This window comes from Puma concolor, chromosome A3, assembly GCF_028749965.1.
Source record: "Puma concolor isolate L17-30 chromosome A3, mPumCon1.1.hap2, whole genome shotgun sequence".
Lineage (NCBI taxonomy): Eukaryota > Metazoa > Chordata > Mammalia > Carnivora > Felidae > Puma > Puma concolor.
In genome coordinates, this window is record NC_141669.1 from 36,436,237 (window position 1) to 36,455,320 (window position 19,084).

Consider the following 19,084-nt stretch of genomic DNA (forward strand, 5'->3'; position numbering starts at 1 on the left):
TATGTTACTAAGCCCAAGCCTATCCGGATTTCACTAGTTTTTCCTTAATGTTCCAGGACAAATACATCAAATCTCCTCAGCCTCTGACAGGCTGTGACAGCTTCCAACTTTTGGTTTTAGATGACCATGACACTTCCAAGGAGTACTGGTCAGGTGAATTGTAGAATGTCCCTCAAATTGGATCGGTCTTGCTATTTTTCTAACACTGGGGTTACTACTGGTTTGAGGAGAGACTACCAAGGTAAAGTTGCAATAGATTTTCAAAGTAATTTTAAAAAAATCCACATGTTCAAAATCAAATATACAAGAGCAGACTTCCAGTTTCTAATGTGGCACTTTCAGGAACTTGGAAGTCATCACTCCACTCCCCACAATAAAAAAAGAAAAAGCTACACAAACCGAAAATCGACAACTCATGTAAGAGCCATTAAAGAACTGAGGTCACAGGGCACACTGCTGCCCCCACTGGTGGATACATAGAATAACAGCTTGCCAGAGCATAAGCCCAGGAGCAGAAAGCACCCCTGGAGCCAGTAGCTGGGGGATTACAGTACAACTAATGTCTCAGACCTTATTTAAGAACAAGTCTCAGGGTGCCTGGGTGGCTCAGTCGGTTCAGGGTCCAACTTCCGCTCAGGTCCTGATCCAATAATTTGTGAGCTCAAGCCCTCAGTGCTAACAGCACTGAACCTGGAGCCCACTTCAAGTTCTGTGTCTCCCTCTCTCTCTGCCCCTCCCCTGCTCACATTCTGTCTGTCTCTCTCTCTGTCTCTCAGAAACAAACAAAACATTAAAAAAAAAAAAAAAAAAAAAAAAGAACAAGCCTCAGGGGAAACCCAAAGCCAACAGGGGAGACAGAAATAAGGCCACAAATGGGAACTTTAGTCTCTATGGTGGCAACAAACAGTAAAGGCAGCCTCATCTCAAGACAGAGAAGCATAAATCTTACACCAAAGGCCTATTTTATCTCAGTACTTCAGGTCTGGCTGCTAACAAAAATTACAAGCATACACAGCTTGAAGACACAGGGCAAGTATCAGAGCCAGACAAACATACAGCAAAGATTTTGCAATTATAAGAACAGGAACTTTGTTTAAAAATTGTGATTAATATGCTAAGTTGTAATGAAAAAAAGAGATAATATGCAAGAACAGATGGGAAATACAAGCAAATGGAAACTCTGAGAAGGAATCAAAAGGAAGTAAGTGCTAGAAATAAAAAAAAAAATACCCCACTTATAACAGAAATAAAGACTGTTTTTGATGGGCTCATCAATAGGCTGTACATGGCTGGGAAAAGAATCAGTCAGCTTGCAGGTATGTCGACAGAAACTTCCAAACGTGATTTGCAAAGAAAAAAAAAATTAAAAGATAGAAAAGAATGTTCAAGAATTGTGGGACAATTACAATAGGTGTAACAGATGTGTAATGGGAATATTAGCAGGCAGAAGAAAAAGAGGAGGAGACAAAATATTTAGAGTTATAATGGCTGAGAAATTCCCAAAATTAATGACAGACACTAAATTAGGGATCTAGGAATCTCAGAGAACACAAGGCAGGAAAAATACCAAAAAGTCTACACCTAGACAGGTTGTATTCAAACTGCAGAAAATCACATAAGGAGGAAATAGTGAAAGAAGCCAGAGGGACAAAACCATCTACCTACAGAACAGCAAGGATAAGACTTACATGGACTTCTCTTTGGAGAGCACGCAAGCAAGAAGAGAGTGGAGTGAGTGTTGAAAGAAAAACCTCCAAATCAAAAATTCTGTATCCAGTGACATTATCCCTCCAAAAGTGAAGAAATAAAGGCTTGCTTACACTGTGATTAAAGGAATGTGTCACCAGCAAACCTGCCTTGCAAGCAATGTTAAAAGAAGTTTTTCAGACAGAAGGAAGAGGAAATACGTCAGAAACTCAGATCAGAAGAGTGTAGGAAAAGGAGTAAATGAAGATAAAAGAAAATCTTTTATTTTTCTTATTCTTAGTGGGTCTAGCAGGGAACTCTTCAAAATAGTAGTTGCTACAATGTGTGTAATAAGTACAGCTTAGGACAAGTGAAATGAGTGACACTACTGTTCTAAGGGACAGGAGGGAAGAACTGGTAACATTCTGTTATAAAGTACCTGGCACTACCTGTGAACTGGTATAATGTTCACTGAAGGTGGACTTGGGTTAGTTTTAAATGTATAGTGCAAACTCTAGGGCAACCACTAAAAATGAAGTATAACTGATATGCTAACCGAGAAAACAAAATCACATAAATACCCAAATAAAACCAGAGAAGGCAGAAAGAAGACAAAAAAAGGGAACAAAGAACAAGGGCAGTGAATAGAAAATAGCAACAAGCATAGTAGATATTAATCCAGCTCTATCAACAATCTGTCTAAAGATCAACAGACTAAAAATATACCAATGAAAACAGAAACTATGACAGGCGATAAGAATACAAGACCCAGTTATATGTTGTCTATGAGAAAAACACCTTAAATATAAAGACACAGATGGGTTAAAAGTAAAGGGATGGAGGAAGATATGCCATGTTAATTAATAAACAGAAGGCTGGGGCAGCTATTCTAATTTCATACAGAGCAGACTTCAGAGTAAGAAAAGTGATCAGGCATTAAAAGGGGCATCAGATAATGATAAAGGATCAATTTTCCGAGAAGACATAACTCCTTAATGTATATGTCTCAAAATAGTGAGGCAAAAATTGATAGGACTGCAGGGACAACAGATGAATTCACTATTCTAGTTGGAGATTTCTACACCTGTCTTTCAGTAATCGATAGATCCAACAGGCAGTTGGATCCAACGGGCAGAAAATCCAACAGATTTTGGATTCCAACAGTTGGATTGGATCCAACAGATCCAACAGGCAGAAAATCAGTCAAGGCATGACTGACTCGAACAGCAGTACCAATCAACTGGATCTAATTCACATTTATGGAAAACTTCATCTGACAACAGCAGACTATACATTCTTTCCAAGCTCACGTGGAACGCTCTCCAAGACAGACCATTCTGGGCCGTAAAACACACCTTTCCCAAATTAAAACAACAACAACAACAACAACAACAAAGAAATCATACAAAGTAGGTGCTCCAACCACAGTGGAATTAAACTAGTAACCAATAAAGAAAGATAGCTGGAAAGCCCCAAAACACTTGGCGATTAGACAACACATAATTCAAAGAAGAAATTTAAAAATATTTTGAATTAAAAGAAAATGGAAACACAATTTATTAAAATTGTGGGATGCAGCAAAAGCAGTGCTTAGAGGGCAATTTATAGGATTAAATGTGTACGTTAAAAAAGAAAGATCTAAAATCAATAACTTTAGTTTCCACCGTAGGAAACTAGAAAAGAACAAATTAAATCCAAAGCAAGCAGAAGAAAAAAGTAATTATAGCAGGTATCAGTGAAACTGAAAACAGAACATCAACAGAGAATATCAATGAAACAAAAAACTGATTCTTTGAAAAGATCAATAAAACCCATAAGCCCCTACCAGGTTACCTAAGGAAAAAAAGGGGGAAGGACATAAAATACTAATATCAGAAACGAAAGAGGGGACATCACTAAAGATCCCATGAATTAAAAATGTTAATAAAGGAATACTATGAACAACTCTGTGCCCACAAATTTGATCACCTCGATGAAATTTCTTCCTTCACACAGGAAGAAACAGACAAAAAATTGAATTCATAATTAACAGCTTTCCTAAACAGAAAGCACCAGGGTCAGATGGGTCCACTGGTGAATTCTTTTTAAAAAAAAAAATTTTTTTTTAACGTTTATTTATTTTTGGGACAGAGAGAGACAGAGCATGAACGGGGGAGGGGCAGACAGAGAGAGAGACACAGAATCGGAAACAGGCTCCAGGCTCTGAGCCATCAGCCCAGAGCCCGTCGCGGGGCTCGAACTCACGGACCGCGAGATCATGACCTGAGCTGAAGTCGGACGCTTAACCGACTGAGCCACCCAGGCGCCCCTCTACTGGTGAATTCTACCAAACATATAAGGAAAAAATTATAGCAATTCTCTAGTCTCTTTCAGAGGATAGAATACTTCCTAATCCCTTCTATGAGGCCAGCATTACCCTAATACCAGAAACAGACAGTTACAACACAAGAAAATTACAGAACAGTATCTCTTATGAACATAGATATAAAAGTCCTCAACCAAATATTAGCAAATGAAATCCAAAAAAAAGTATAAAAAGAATTATTTACCATGACCAAGTGGGATTTAATCCAGGTATACAAGGCTGGTTCAATATTCAAAAATCAATGAATAAATCTATCATACCAACAGACTAAAAAGAAAAATCACATGATCCTATCATAAAAACAGGAAAAGTGTTTGATAAAATCCAACAACACCCATTCATGATTAACAGCTCTCTGCAAAGTAGGAATAGTGGGAAACTTCCTCAACTTAATAAAGAACATCTACCAAAAAACCTACTGCTAACATCATACTTAATGGTAGAAACAGATAAATGTTTTCCCACTAAGATCAGGAACAAGACAAGAATTTCTCCTCTTATCACTCCTGCTCAACATTATACTGGAAGTCTTAGCTGATGCAATCAAACAAGAAAAGGAAATAAAAGGTATATGGATGGGGAAGGAATAAAACAGTTCTCGTACACAGATGACAGCATTGTCTAGCCAGAAAATCCCAAAGAATCAACAAAAAAAATCTCCTGTAACTAACACATGATTATAGCAAGGTTGCAGGATACAAGGTTAATATATAAGTCAATTGCTTTCCTATGTACTAGAAATTAATAAGTGGAATTTACAATAAAAAAACCCACAATACTTAAGCATCTTCTAAAACGAAGTAACTTAGGTATTAATCTAACAAACTATGTACAAGATCTATATAAGGAAAACCATAAAACTTTGATTTAAAAAAAAAAAAAAGAAGATCCAAATAAACAGAGAGATAGTCCACATACATGGATAGGATTGTCAAGATGTCATTTCTTCCCAACTTGATCTAGAGATTCAAGGCCATACCAATCAAAATCCCTGCAAGTTATTTTGTGGCTACTGACATACTGATTCTAAAGTTTATGTGGGAAGGCAAAAGGCCCAGACAGTGAACACGAAGAACAGTTTGGAGGACTGACACAACATCAAGACTTCCTATAAAAGCTACAGTAATCAGAGCAGTGTGGTCTGGACAAATAGATCATGGAATAGAAGAGAGAGCCCAGAAACACAGCCGAACTAATATACTCTACTGATCACTGACAGAGCAAAGACAATTCAATTAAGAAAAGATAGCCTTTTCAATAAATGGTGATGAAAAACTAGACATCAACATGCAAAAATGAATCTAGACATAGAACTTATACCTTTCATAAAAGTTTACTCAAAATGAATCATACACATAAATGTAAAACATAACACTATAACATTACTAGAAGGTAACACAGGGGAATAGGTAGGCGACTTGGGGTTTGTTGATGACCTCTTAGACACATACCAAAAGCATGATCCATGAAAGAAATCTATTGATAAACTTGACAAAATTTAAAAACTTCTGCTCTGCCCAAGACACAGTTAATAGAATGAAAAGCCAGAGACCGAGAGAATATCTTTGCAAAACACTTATCTGATAACGGTTATCCAAAATACACAACTCTTAAAACTCAATTAAGAAAATGGGGGAAAAGACTCAGTAAGAAAATGAACTGATTTTTAAAAAATGGGCAAAAGATCTGAACATACACATCACCAAAGAAGATATACAGATGGCAAATAAACATATGAAAAAATTGGCGACATCATTATATAATTAGGGAATCACAAATGAAAAATAATGAAATGCCTTTCAATACACATCTATTAGAATGGCCAAAACCCAAACTACTGACACCACCAAATGATGGTGAGGATACGGAGCAACAGAACTCTCATTCATTGCTGGTGGGAATACAAAACAGTACGAACTCCATTTGAAGGCAGTTTGGCAGTTTCTTACAGAAGTAAACATACTCTTACCACCTGTTCTAGCAATCACAACTCATTGGTGTTCACCCAAATGAACTGAAAACTTATGTCCATACAAAAAGTGCCTATGAGTGTTTACAGCGGTTTGTTCATAATTGCCAACACTTGGAAGCAACCAAGATGTCCTTCAGTAGGTGAATAGATAAATAAATTATGGCACATTCACACAATGGAGTATTACTCAGTGATTGTAGAGAAAGAACTGTCAAGTCATGAGAAGACCAAGAGACCTTAAATGCATACTGCTACGTGAAAGAAGCCAACCTGAAAAGCTTGCATACAGTATGATTACAACTCTATGACATTCTGGAAAAGGCAAAACTATGAAGACAGTAGTTAAAAGATTAGTGTTTGCCAGGGTTTCAGGTGGAGGGAAGAGATGATGAATACATAGAGCACAGGACATTTTGGGGGCAGTGAAACTATTCTTTATGATACCATAATGATGGATACACATCATTACGCATTTGTCAAAGCCCATAGATTGTACAACACAAAGAATGAACCCTAATGTAAACTATGGACTTTAGTTAATAATAATCTATTAATACTGGCTCATCAACCTTAACAAATATACCACACTAACACAAGATGTTAACAGGGAAACCTGTGTGTGTGTGTGTGAAGTATATTGTGAAAAGTCTTGCTCCCACTGTTGTCCACATCCACTCTATTAACCATTTGTTAGTTTTGAGTATGTTTCAAGGGTTCTCTGGAAATAGTACCAAATATGAATATATTATCTTCCCCCTTCTTAAGGAATGAAAGACAGCATATAATACAGGTTGGCCCTTCCACTTAACAGCCTATTTTGGACATCATACCTATCAGTACAGAGCAAGCCATATTTTCCTGTAGAGGTCCCATAATTTACTTTAGCAGTCACATAGACACCTGTGTTGTTTCCAATCTGCCATTTTTACACACATACATGTCATTCTGAACGTATGCAAGCGTATCTGCTGAAATTCTTAAAAGCGAATGTCTAAAAGTATATGCATTTTTTACTTTGATAGATATTGCCAAATTGCCCTCTGTAAGTTATAGTCCCAACAGCAATCAAACTCCTACAGTTCTGGCTTAACAAAATGCTCTCAGCTTTATCCTGTAGATAAAACTACTCGAAGTGGGGGTGGGAGTGTAGGGGTGGTACCGGAAGGGAAATCACACATGCATGGGTTACCATCAACTTCCCAGACAAAAACAAGAGTTTAAAAGTTTGTTACCCACATAGTCCTTACCCAGTTGAAACTCAGTCTTGGGCTTGATGGCTGGAAGTTTACATTGCCATTCATAAGTATTTGGATAGGATCTCACTGGCTTAGAAAGCCCAGATAAAAGTTTGAGAATCAACTTATCATCCCATGGATTCTCAACAGTCAAATCTTAGAAGGAATGGGAACAAAAAAAGAGAATGAATTCAGTACCCAAGAATTTCCCCAAAGAAACTATAGATAAAACAAATGGAGACATTCATTAAATAAGCTTTCAAAAGCTTCATCATTAAAAGAGCACTGATTTAAATAATAACCGTTCTCAAATATCAAAATAGCTAGTTCTGCATAGTTCATTATTTGTTATTTTAGGTCTACAAAGTCAGATCAGTATGTAGTTGTGACAAAGGAAATGAACACCAAGGGCACCTGCTCCACTTGCCCAGAACTGCTAGATTCTGCCTTTAACATAATTATGTCTTAAAGGCAGACCTGGATCTTAGTTACTCCTAACATACTCAGATATATATTCTTTAACTTGCTTTCCCACTTGGATTTACAAAACACAATGCCTTTTGATACTTATATTATCTATGAGCAATTTCCATGGATGAGATGTACTTTGGGTTCACAAAAGAAATAATTTCTAAAGGGAAGAATAAAGTTTCTGTCCAATTTATGCTATAAAAATGCTTTTAGTGGTAGTTTCAAAGACTAATCCAGCATGATTACCATGTACTTAGTGCTAAGCCTATGTAGGACACTGTTCTGAGTACTTTATGCTTAGTAATTCACTTGGTCCTTACAAGATTCTGAAGTAGAACCATCACATCCACTTTACAGAAAAGGAAAGAGGGCCACAGAGAATTGAAACGATCTTGGCCAAGATCATGTGACTGCCTAAGAGGAGAAGCTAGGACTAAAACCTAGTCAGTCTTCAGAGTCTGTGCGCTTAGCCACTGTGCAAGACTATACAAGACTGTTTCTGAATAACCAGGGGAAAGGAGTTAAGCACTGAGCCTGTTTACATTTCTGTAAAATAGGGATACCAGTCTTAAATTAAATTCCTGGCACAGAGTAGACCCTCCAATTCTAACTCCCTCTTTCAACAGTATTTGTTTTGATACTTTCTAAAATTAAAGGAGATTCAGTTGCCCTTCAAGTATGCTACCATTGTAGCACACTCCGACATGGTATGCAAGTTTTGTCTGAACTTGTGGTCTACTCAATGACATTCAAGTCCCTGTTCTTTGAGCTTCTTTCATGGAACAGCTTTCACCAGGCTATTGGCCTTATGCAGGGACACAAGTAGGACTGAATATGTGTTCATACTTGCAACATCAGCATTCCCAAGTGAATTAGTCTGCATCCATTCTGCTTGGCGCCCAGCATTGGCATCTGATGCATCTTCTGCAACGGCGAGGTCAGTGTCTATGAGTTTACAAGCCTCAAGGCTCTGCTGTACCTCACTGGTTAGCACACCGTCTGCAGGAGGCTGGCTCACACGGAGCACGGATGCTGAAGATACATCTGTAGGGAACGCTGGTTCTGGGCTTTTCTCTTGAATGGGACTGAATGTGTTAAAGGGATAGACAAGAGGAAACAAAACACCACGTGATTACAAGTCTATTGGATTTGATCACACAAAAAGTCCCACAGAACAGTTTCCTTTCCATTCTGGGAATGACATTTCAAAATTGCTTCACAAAGAGTTGAGTAAAGCATTTTCTTCAGATAAACAAATACTTACAAATACAGCTAGTACAATATGAACAGAAATAAAATCAAAGACATGGAAATATATTCAATAAATAGGTGAGGGAATACACTGGATATTCTTCAGTGATAAACATTGGGCGGGATGGGTTTATTTGCCCAAGCTGTCATCTAAGTATCACTACTATTATCAAGACTGACTATTTAACTTTATCCCCAAATGGCTTTTTTCACAGCATCGAAACAAACAGAAAATGCCATAATCCAACAACCTAACACCAGTGTCTTTCTTTACGCACACACATATACATATATAGTTGATCTGTATTATTCATGGGTTCCATATTTGTGAATTCACCTACATGCTAAAAGTCATTTGCAAACCCCAAATCAATACTCATGGTACTTTTACAGACATGCAAAATGGTGAAAAGTTTTAGTCACCAACACATGCGTTCCCAGGGGAAGTGAAATAAGGCAATGCTCTGCATTCTTGTCTCAGGTCTCACAGTATAAACAAGTGCCATTGCATGGTATACTTAGTAATGTGTTTTTCTGAATTTTTGTTGGTGATTTCGCTGTTTAGGATGTTCCCCAAGTGCAACGCTAAAGTGTTGTCTAGTGTGCCTAAGTGCAAGAAGGCTGTGATGTGTCTTACGGAGAATATGTGTTAGGATAAGCCTTCTTCAGGTATGAGTTACAGTGCTGTGGGCCTGAGTTCAATGTTAACGAATCAACAATGTTTATTAAATAAGGTGTCTGTAAACAAAATGTTGTGAACAGAGGCTCACAGGAACCTGTGTATCTCCCCTATGAATAACAAATGGCTCCGTGTTGGATAATGCAGAGTTTGCAGTGACTTTATACAAAAGAACCAGTGAAAATAATAAGAATTGACTGTGTATGTATTTTTATACACATAATTCTCCTCCACCTTCACATCCACATATGCACAAACATATGTATAAATTTTTACAAAATGTATATTTTGAGAAAAAGGACTTTGTACATATAACTTGATGTTTCATTCTTAATTAAAAAAATTTTTTTTAACGTTTATTTATTATTGAGAGAGAGAGAGAGAGAGAGAGAGAGAGAGAGAGCATGAGCAGGGGAGGGGCAGAGAGAGGGGTAGGCATAGAATCCGAAGCAGGCTCCAGGCTCTGAGCCATCGGCACAGAGCCCGATGCAGGGCTCAAACCCACAAACTGTGAGATCATGACCTGAGCCGAAGTCTGTCGCTCAACCAACTGAGCCACCCAGGCGCCCCTCTTAATTTTTTTTTTTAAGTTTATTTCTTTTGGGAGAGAGAGAGAGAGAACGTGAGCAGGGGAGGGGCAGAGAGAGGGAGAGAGAGAGAATCCCAAGCCGGCTCTGCACTGTCAACGCAGAGCCCAATGTGGAGCTCAAAACTAACGAACTGTGAGATCATAACCTGAGCAGAAATCAAGAGTCGGACCCTTAACCAACTGAGTCACCCAGGTGCCCCTTCATTCTTACTTGACAGGCATTTTTCTTACTATGAATTTTTTAAAAAAAGAAACTAATTTTGGAATAGGAATACTTTTAGATTTAAAGAAACGTTGCAAGGATAATAAAGAATTCCCAAATACTCCTCACCTTTCCTCTACTGTTATCATTTCACATTACAGAGGCTTCCCTGTCAAAACCAATAAACCAACATTTGTTATACAATTAACTAACCTCCAAACTTCATTTGGATGTCGCCAGTTTTTCCACAGGGCCCTTTATTTGCGCCCAGATCTGATCATGGGTACCGTGTTGTATTCAGTTGTCAGGTCTCCTTACTCCCTTCTCATCTGTGACAGTTTCTTAGTGTTTCCTACTCTCCCAAGACCTTGTCCTTTTTTAGGAGTACGGGCCAGGTATTTTGTAGAGTGTCCCCCGATTCAGGTTTCTTGGAGGTTTTCCTCATGACTAGACTGTGAGTATCGGTTTTAGGGAAGAATATTCCAGAGGTAGAGTGCCCTTCTCATTGCATGACTACCATGAGCTATCACTTGTGAAATTAACCTTGATCATTTGGAAAGGTTGTGTCTGCCAGGTTTCTCCACAGTCCTAGCATGGATTTGAATCACCACACTCCACCTAATCCAGTGGGTGTATGCTGGAATAGAATACTTTCCTGGTTTTTAGTAAGTATTGTCAATATTTTATTTTACTTAGTTAATTTTCTGTTCAGCCATTTCATATAGAAGGAGGACACAAATAAATCCTCCCTCTTCAGATCATGGCAATTTTAATCTATCCCATAAGCATAGCCACCAAAATCTATTATTGGGAGAAAATGTGGTAGTCAAATGGGAGTATTTCCAAAATTTTATATCACAACAAAACATAGTAGAGGTACCCATGTACACAGAAAAAGCTGCTTCCAAACGCATATGTATTGCTATTAAGTTATGTGAGTACCCAATTACTGTGGGTGCATAAGTCATCAATAAAACCCTTTTCCCTTCTCCACGAGAATTTGAATTTTGGTAACTTTCTAGCTCTTCTCCCCTGAAAACTGAAAACGTAAGAGTATCACTGTCAACACTGCTTATGGTAAAAAATAACCATTACTGGTAACTGCATTCTAGACTGAGAGAATTAGGAATATATGCTGGGAATCCACAGCTTCAGGCTTCAAGGTATGACGACTCTTGTAATAGGCCTGTCCCTTGCGGGGACTCTGGGATCTAAATCGAGTGTTGCAAGAGCCACTGGCACACTAGCACCCATGGAAATAAGGCTTCTAAGCCAGGGAACTTCTGTTCCCTCGGTCTTAAGTGTTTCCTTGCAACTTAATCATCTCACAGGGTCAAAGACAGTTATTACCCTGGCAACCGATTTTTGTCCTGTATAGGTCTATGTTATGCCAAGGGTGGCTTACGGCAGTCTTGTGATTCAGACGTTTAGTTGCAGGTGGGAAGGTTGCAGGTGGGAAGATTGCTGGTGAGCCTATCGAGCAGCATTTTAAATTAAAAGGCAAGATCTGTTAATTTGCGTGTTTTTTTTTTAATTATTAGTGAGTTGACCATTTTCTACATGTTTATTCATTTTCTTTCTTTTGTAAATTCTGCTCATGTCTTTTGTCCAATTTATTTACCGGAATCTCGCTTTAAGAAGAGGTTTTTAACAACAAGAGGCAGCACAGTAGAGTGGTGAGAGCAAGCAAGGCTTTTGAAACTAGAGAAATGGGTTCAAATTCCAGTGCTGCAATCACAAGTTGTATGACTATAGGTCATCTATTTTTTTTTTTTTTAACTCTCTAGACCTGGTTTCTTCATCTCTAACGATGAAAAGGATAGTTCCTACAATTAATTTACTGTAAGGATTAACCAAAGGGTACAGAGCACAAAAAGTGTCAGCATCATACGGGAATATAATAAATACTCGAAAATTGCAGCTACTCTTAGCGTCTGTTGCGTTTCCCAGACTATTCAAAACAGTGCAACTTTACTTCCGCAAAGCACTAGCGTATGCTGCATCTGCGTTTTGTACCAATACCTAGGAGGCCGAAACATTCTATCTTACTCCTCTTGAAAGAAAGTTATTGCCTTTCTCAGTTAGAACGGATGTAAAGAAAGAGATGCGCATTTGCTCGGTTCCGCAGTAGTTTTCACGCGCCAGGGTCTTTCGCTGGTCAGAGTATGTAAGGCTCTGCTCTCCAAAGGAGTAGAAGTCAGTCACAGGAACTGTTCCCATAGACTCTCTGCTACCCCAGCTGCTTCTCTCACTGCCCTGATGTGGCCAGCGTATGGTACATAGAGAGTACCTTCTGGCTTATCCCTGCGAGTCCATGAAGTCTCTGTTTGCGTCGAAGGGTAGGAATTAGGTATTCCACCACATCCTAAAAGCAAAGCTAGAGTGACAGTGGGTGACAGAGGCACACGTGCCCTCATAGTACCTGAACTTTCTGTCTTTTGAGGGTTCCACCACGTTTTCTTCACGAGAATCCAGAGTCACGTGGGGGCACTGTTTTGCTACCACGTTTTCTGAAATATGGAGAAGATGAGAGAGAGACATTATGCATGCGTGTGTCCATACACACATGACCTCATATGGTTATAAAGTCCAGGATTCCTTCTCATACCAACTTTCGTTGTAATTTCAAAATAGCATTCCATGGTAAAATGTTCCATAATGTTTAAAAATGGGAAAAAAAAAATCACTAAAATTTTTTTTTACCACCACTACCATTTGTGAGCATTTCAACTCCATACAATCCTTCAAGAGAAAAGGGTCGGAAGGTGGCAAGTCAGTTCTGGGCGGGATGAGCAGCCTACGGACTTTACCGGTATGGTGGAGGGCACACCCTGCTTCAGGAGAACCTGAAGACAAGGACGTGGAGAGAAAAACGCTGCAACGCTTCTGGGGGTGGGGGTGGAGATTTGCGGGTCCTTCTGTCTAACTGCTTTATTTAGTCCGTTAGTGTTTAGTTGGTTAAACTGATTTAGAGTGTTTGTATCTGGAAGCTACCTGGCAATACTCACCATCACTCCCTTTAACTAAAAACAAACCAATGAAAAGTGTCTATGGAAAGACAAGCTAGGAAGGCAGAAATGTGGAGTATACCTCTACCAATGACGCTAAGACTACATACAGCCAGGTATTACACCGGACTAAACTATCAGCTAGTGCCTCACCAGACAGCTGCTAATCCTTTTTAGAACTAGAACACCAGCTTCTATTTATCTAACTGACGTGCAAATACTACAAGAACAGGCAATACTGACTCTCTGAAAGACTCTACTGAGTAAACTAGTTTTCCCAAATGGAAAACACTTGGAAAAATTTTTTTTATTAAAGTGACAAGCTTGTGATGGCACTTGGCAGTTGTCCAAGTTTCAACTGAACTCTCCTTCAAAATCCAGAAAAGAAATGTAACATACTGAGCTAGTACTCTAAGAGAAACTTTTTAGTCTTTGGTTAAAAATGTATAGGTCTATAGGCTCAGACTTTATAGTGCAATATACTTCCACGACATGGAGTGCAATTCTTTGAGCGTTCTTTCATTATTGCTTTGGGGAACAATTACTATTTTTAATAAAAGTGTCATCAGTGGGGCACCTGGGTGGCTTAGTTGGTTAAGCGTCCGACTTCAGCTCAGGTCGTGATCTCACAGCTCATGGGTTTGAGCCCTGCATTGGGCTCTGTGCTGACAGCTCAGAGCCTAGAGCCTGCTTTGGATTCTGTCTCCCTCTCTTTCCCTCCCCCACTCGTGCTCTTTCTCTCTCTCAAAAATAAATAAACATTAAAAAAAAAAAAAAGTTTTTTTTAAGGTGTCAGCAGTATTGGAATTTGGCTAGTAAATTTGTAGTCATCAAAATGGTAAAGTGGTCCCAGACCTTATTGTATGTATTTTATTGGTTGGTATTTAATTTTAATAGGTTGGTAATAATTATTTGCACTCAACGCCCATGTCTTATAGTAAGGTTCAATTCAGATAAAGATCTTTGATACAGGAGTGTTATGTCTAGGGGAAATAAGGACTGTGAGTTTTATTATTACTCTCGTGAGGTCAGTCATTAAAAAAAAAAAATACCTGATTTTCCCGAGTGTAGCACTTGGCTATAACTCTAATGTAAGATTTGTAGACATACACCAAGGACTAAAATTTGCTATTTTCTACTCTTAAAATAGACCTGTCCATAGTGGTCATTTTGTTTGCAGTAAGCATAACATAAACCTAAATCCTGTACAAATGGGTTGGACTTTGCATATCTATGTTCAAATGCTTCTATAGGTTTTCCTCCTGTTCCACCTATAATCTAAGGTATTAAATTTCTAAAATACACAGACTTTAAGAAAACAATATACCAAAAGAAAAAAATCATATATGTAATAATACAGTAAATGGACTTGAAGCTTCTTCTTTATAATTTTTCAACTTCCATTTAGGATTTCCAAGAAGAAAGCTAATTGTGCAAGAACTGAAGCTGGCAGAAGACAACATGCTAACGTAGTGCCACACACACCTTTGTCTTCCAGAGCATGCACGGAGTCCCCTGGTGGCTTGTGGAAAGGAGTAGATGCAAGCTGTGCAGCAGAGGTGAAGGCTCCCGGGCTCTTAGGACTGGGCGCCAGGGTTTTGTTGCAGCGGATGCCCCATACGGTTGAATCATCTGAGAACTCTTCAGTGTGAGGTACTTCCTGCAACAAAAGAGGAGCTGAAAAAAAAGCAGCAATCTCCTTCTTTCGTCCACAAAACGTAACACACTCATACTTCTTAAGATTCAAAAAATGAGAAATTAAAGTATTTTTTTAATGTATATTTATTTTTGAGACACAGAGACAGTGTGTGAGCTGGGGAGGGGCAGAGAGACAGGGAGACATAGAATCCCAAGCGGGCTCCAGGCTCTGAGCTGTCAGCACAGAGCCCGATGCGGGGCTTGAACCCACGGACTGTGAGATCGTGACCTGAGTTGAAGTTGGAGGCCCAGGCACCCCCCCCAAAAAATGAGGAATTAAAGAGAAAATACATGTCACCCCTGGCTAACATAGTCAAGGACACTGTGGTTCCATTCTCCCCAGAAGTGGGACACACCCCAGTGGAGTCGCACTGCATTCAAGGGTCACGTTTTATGTTCCAATTTTTATTTATTTTTTAATTTGAAAAGCCTAGATTTATAGAAGAGTTACAAAGATAGTACAGAGTTCCCATGTGCATTTTGTCAAACTCCCTCTGATGTTAGCATCTTATAGAATCCTGGCGCATCTCTAAAAACACTACTCCTATAGATGCTATTTGGATTTCATCATTTTTCCACATGTCCCTTCTCTGTTCCAGGCTCCAGTCCAGGACACATGTGGCATATAGTCTCCTCTAATCTGTGCCAGTGTATTGGTCTGTCTCAGTCTTTCTCACATGGACACTTTTGAATACTGGTTGGGAGCTGTGTACAATGTCCCTCCCATTTGGGTTTAAATTTGGCCTTTCATATGTTTAGACTGGGGTTATATTGATTTCAGGGAAGAATATCAGGGGTAAAGCGCCCTTTCTTGTTACATCCTATTAGGGGATATATGATATCAACACAAATTATTACTGGGGATAACCAGTAATAACCAATAACCAGATCAACCAATCAATCACCTGGTGAAGGTAGTGTCTGCTGGGTTTCTGCTCTGCAAGAAACTATTTCTTCCTTTCCTGACCCTTATTTATTCATAGCAAATCATAGTTAGCCTACACTCTAAAGGAGATGGGGCGCCTGGGTAGCTCAGTCAAACATCCGACTCTTGATTGTGGCTCAGGTCATGACCTCACGGTTCCTGAGATCGAGCCCCGTGTTACGCTCTGTGCTGACAGCGCAGAGCCTGCATGGGATTCTCTGTCTCTGCCTCTTCTCCATGCACGCTCTCTCTCTAAAAATAAATAAACTTTAAAAAAAAAAAAAAAAAAAGGGAAGTAAATGAAGATCCACTTCCTGGAGGGAGGGATATCAAAGAATTTGTGGACAGATGTTAAAACAATCACATTGAAAATGTAAATGAGATACTGCAAGGCTATACAAATACCTTGTTCCTTCTTAAAGTTTCACTCACTAATTTTAATATTCATTTATGGATCTAGCTTGGAACAATGATTACTGTGGTGTTCTAATGGCTTTTTCTATTACCACTCATTCCTTCTCTGTTTATTACTTCTCATTTTTACTTCTACTTATTAATTCTTCTGTAAGGAAGTTTTGTTTTGTCTTGTCCCCCATTTATTTATATCATTGTTGATATTTATTTTATTTCTTGGGTTATAATCCGATACTACCTTATTCTATTTATTTTCTTGTTCAAATTGTGCCTGGTCTGGCCACTGGCTTATTCAGGTTGGCTCCTGAGTTCTTTTGTTATGCCATCTTTTTTTTTTTTTTTTTTTTTTTTTTAAAGCACTTCCTTACTTTCTGGCACTACAAGATGCTCTAAGCTCATCTTGTATTTTTCTTCTTCAGCCTCAGAATTAACTGTTTCTCCAAAAATGCAATGGCCAAGTTTTAGAGTCTATACACAGAGAGAAACTGCTGAGTCAGAATTACACTAGGCAAAGCCCTTTAGTTGCCAATAAAATGCCACCCATGGTTTTAATATGCGGTGCACAGATTTTATATAGCCACCGTATCTCCTCCAATGCTGGAGGAAACACTGGCTGTTGTTTCTTCAGATGAACACAGGATAAAGCAATTGGCTTATGCTTAGGGACAGGATGCAAAAAATTCATCATGGATGTTTTGGCCAAAACACATCTGGTTGAACAGTTCGGTGAAATGCATCTGTGAATTGATGCCACTATATTTGAAATCCAGTCCATTATTTGGAAGTTTTTAAGAAGGCCAAAAAGTTCATCAGAAGGATTAGTGAACTGAGTGATAATTTGTTCAGAGAATCCACTGTGGGGGCGCCTGGGTGGCTCAGTCAGTTAAGCGTCCAACTCTTGATTTTGGCTCAGGTCGTGATCTTACGGGTTCGTGAAATCGAGCCTCGTATTGGGCCTGTGCTGAGAGCATGGAGCCTGCTTGGAATTCCTTCTCTCTGCTCTCTCTGCCCTACTCTCTCTCTCTCTCTCTCTCAAAATAAATACATAAATAAATAAATTAAAAAACAAAAACAAAAACAGAATCCACGGTGGAATTAAAACTACGAACCAGGGTTTAGCACAGCTTTTCAGTGCTAGAGTCTGACCCCTCACGGTCAGAGGGCTGGGCTGGGTGAGTGGAGAAAAGCACAGCACCCACATAACACACTCAGGGCGAGAGCAGAAGCTGCCTATGGGCTGGGCACCCTTGCTGCTCTGACAGAAGAACGCTGACGCTTGTCTGCTGAGTTACACTGATGAAGGACCTTCCAGTTTAATTTAGACTTGGGTTTTCTAACATTCCACTGGAGGCCTCACTTCTTGGGTTTGGAAAAAAATATATCTCCCACTGGTTCCTCCTGCCAAAGGAAAGGCTCTTTGAGGGCAAGGATCATATCATTTTTTAGTTTCTGTATCTATCACCGTGTACGATACACAGTAGATGCTTGAATAATTGTGGAATAACGTTCCGACCCACTCTTCATATTACATTGTACTTTTCAGGACAGTTTAACATACACTAACTCATTTGATTGACATAATAATTTGGTAAAATGAAGGGCAAAGAGATATAAGACTAATTTCATGGATGAAGCAGTGATTCACTCACATTTGGTTTTGAAGGAAATCTGCTCATAGAGCGTTCTCCAAAGGTCCTGGCTCCCGTGGGTTTATTTTTAGGCTGTGGTAATCTAAGGAAAGATTTCTAGAATTATAAATTGTAAAATATGCTACAGGGGATACTACCACATAACTAAGACTGTTAGAAACGTTTTCCATTTATCTTATTTGACTAGTAAGATATTTACTTATTTACACATTTACACATTCCTTACTTTTACAGTAGTTGTAGAAAAACTGAATGCAAGTTGAATTAACTTGACTGTACACATAAAAATAGATCTACAGTAACTTAAGAGAGGATAGAACATATAAAATCTCTACTACACTGAGGTATAAATAGGACAAAAAGAGAGGTGGAGCTATCGCCAATAGAAGGTCATGGGTGCCATACATCGTATTTCTTATCTCTAAGGCTAGGTCTAGCTACGGAACTTCCTTCTGAGCTGATCAGACTGTTTCCTTTCTGCCTCAGTGTGAATCTCTCCAACACCGCGATACTCTTAATTCACACTGACATCTCTCTTTCCATGATTTAAACTGTAAACTGTGAAAATTCCTGGAGCTACCCCATTTTACTCCCACATATGGCTCCCTGGTGATCTTTCAGCTTAAAACATCTCTCTGTAGCATAACCCAATATAAGCCACTTCCGTTTCTACTTTATCAATCCTGCAAATACAAACAGAGCATGTATGGACACGTGTACTGGTAAACTCATTCATACCTAATTCAACTTCAAATCTATAGAATCCTTCAGTTCTCTGATAATTTGTAACCATACTGTTTTCCTGTCAACACATGCTTTTGCTATGGGAGGTCTGCTTTCTCATAACTCTGGTGTCCAATGCAGATCTGGACAACTTTAGCAAGAATCTTCCAGTCATGTGGTTAAAATGCTCACCAGTGGCAGAGCTGGCACTGGTACC

General features: G+C 39.0%; 1 protein-coding gene and 1 non-coding gene across 2 annotated transcripts in view; both read right to left on the reverse strand.

Annotated features, from left to right (window-relative positions):
- Positions 1-19,084, reverse strand: part of BUB1 (BUB1 mitotic checkpoint serine/threonine kinase) — a 46,374-nt gene that overhangs the window by 5,371 nt on the left and 21,919 nt on the right. Inside the window, exons 15-19 of the mRNA XM_086700540.1 lie at positions 18,145-18,226; positions 14,944-15,118; positions 12,873-12,960; positions 8,576-8,814; positions 7,271-7,414 (exon numbers count right to left, since the gene is read on the reverse strand). Of these exons, the coding sequence (XP_086556666.1) occupies positions 7,271-7,414; positions 8,576-8,814; positions 12,873-12,960; positions 14,944-15,118; positions 18,145-18,226 (728 nt within the window). The remainder of the gene's footprint in view (positions 1-7,270; positions 7,415-8,575; positions 8,815-12,872; positions 12,961-14,943; positions 15,119-18,144; positions 18,227-19,084) is intronic.
- On the reverse strand, positions 11,149-11,288 carry LOC112864437 (small nucleolar RNA SNORA29). The gene has a single exon (XR_003223979.1). It is a non-coding gene; the product is annotated as a small nucleolar RNA SNORA29 (small nucleolar RNA).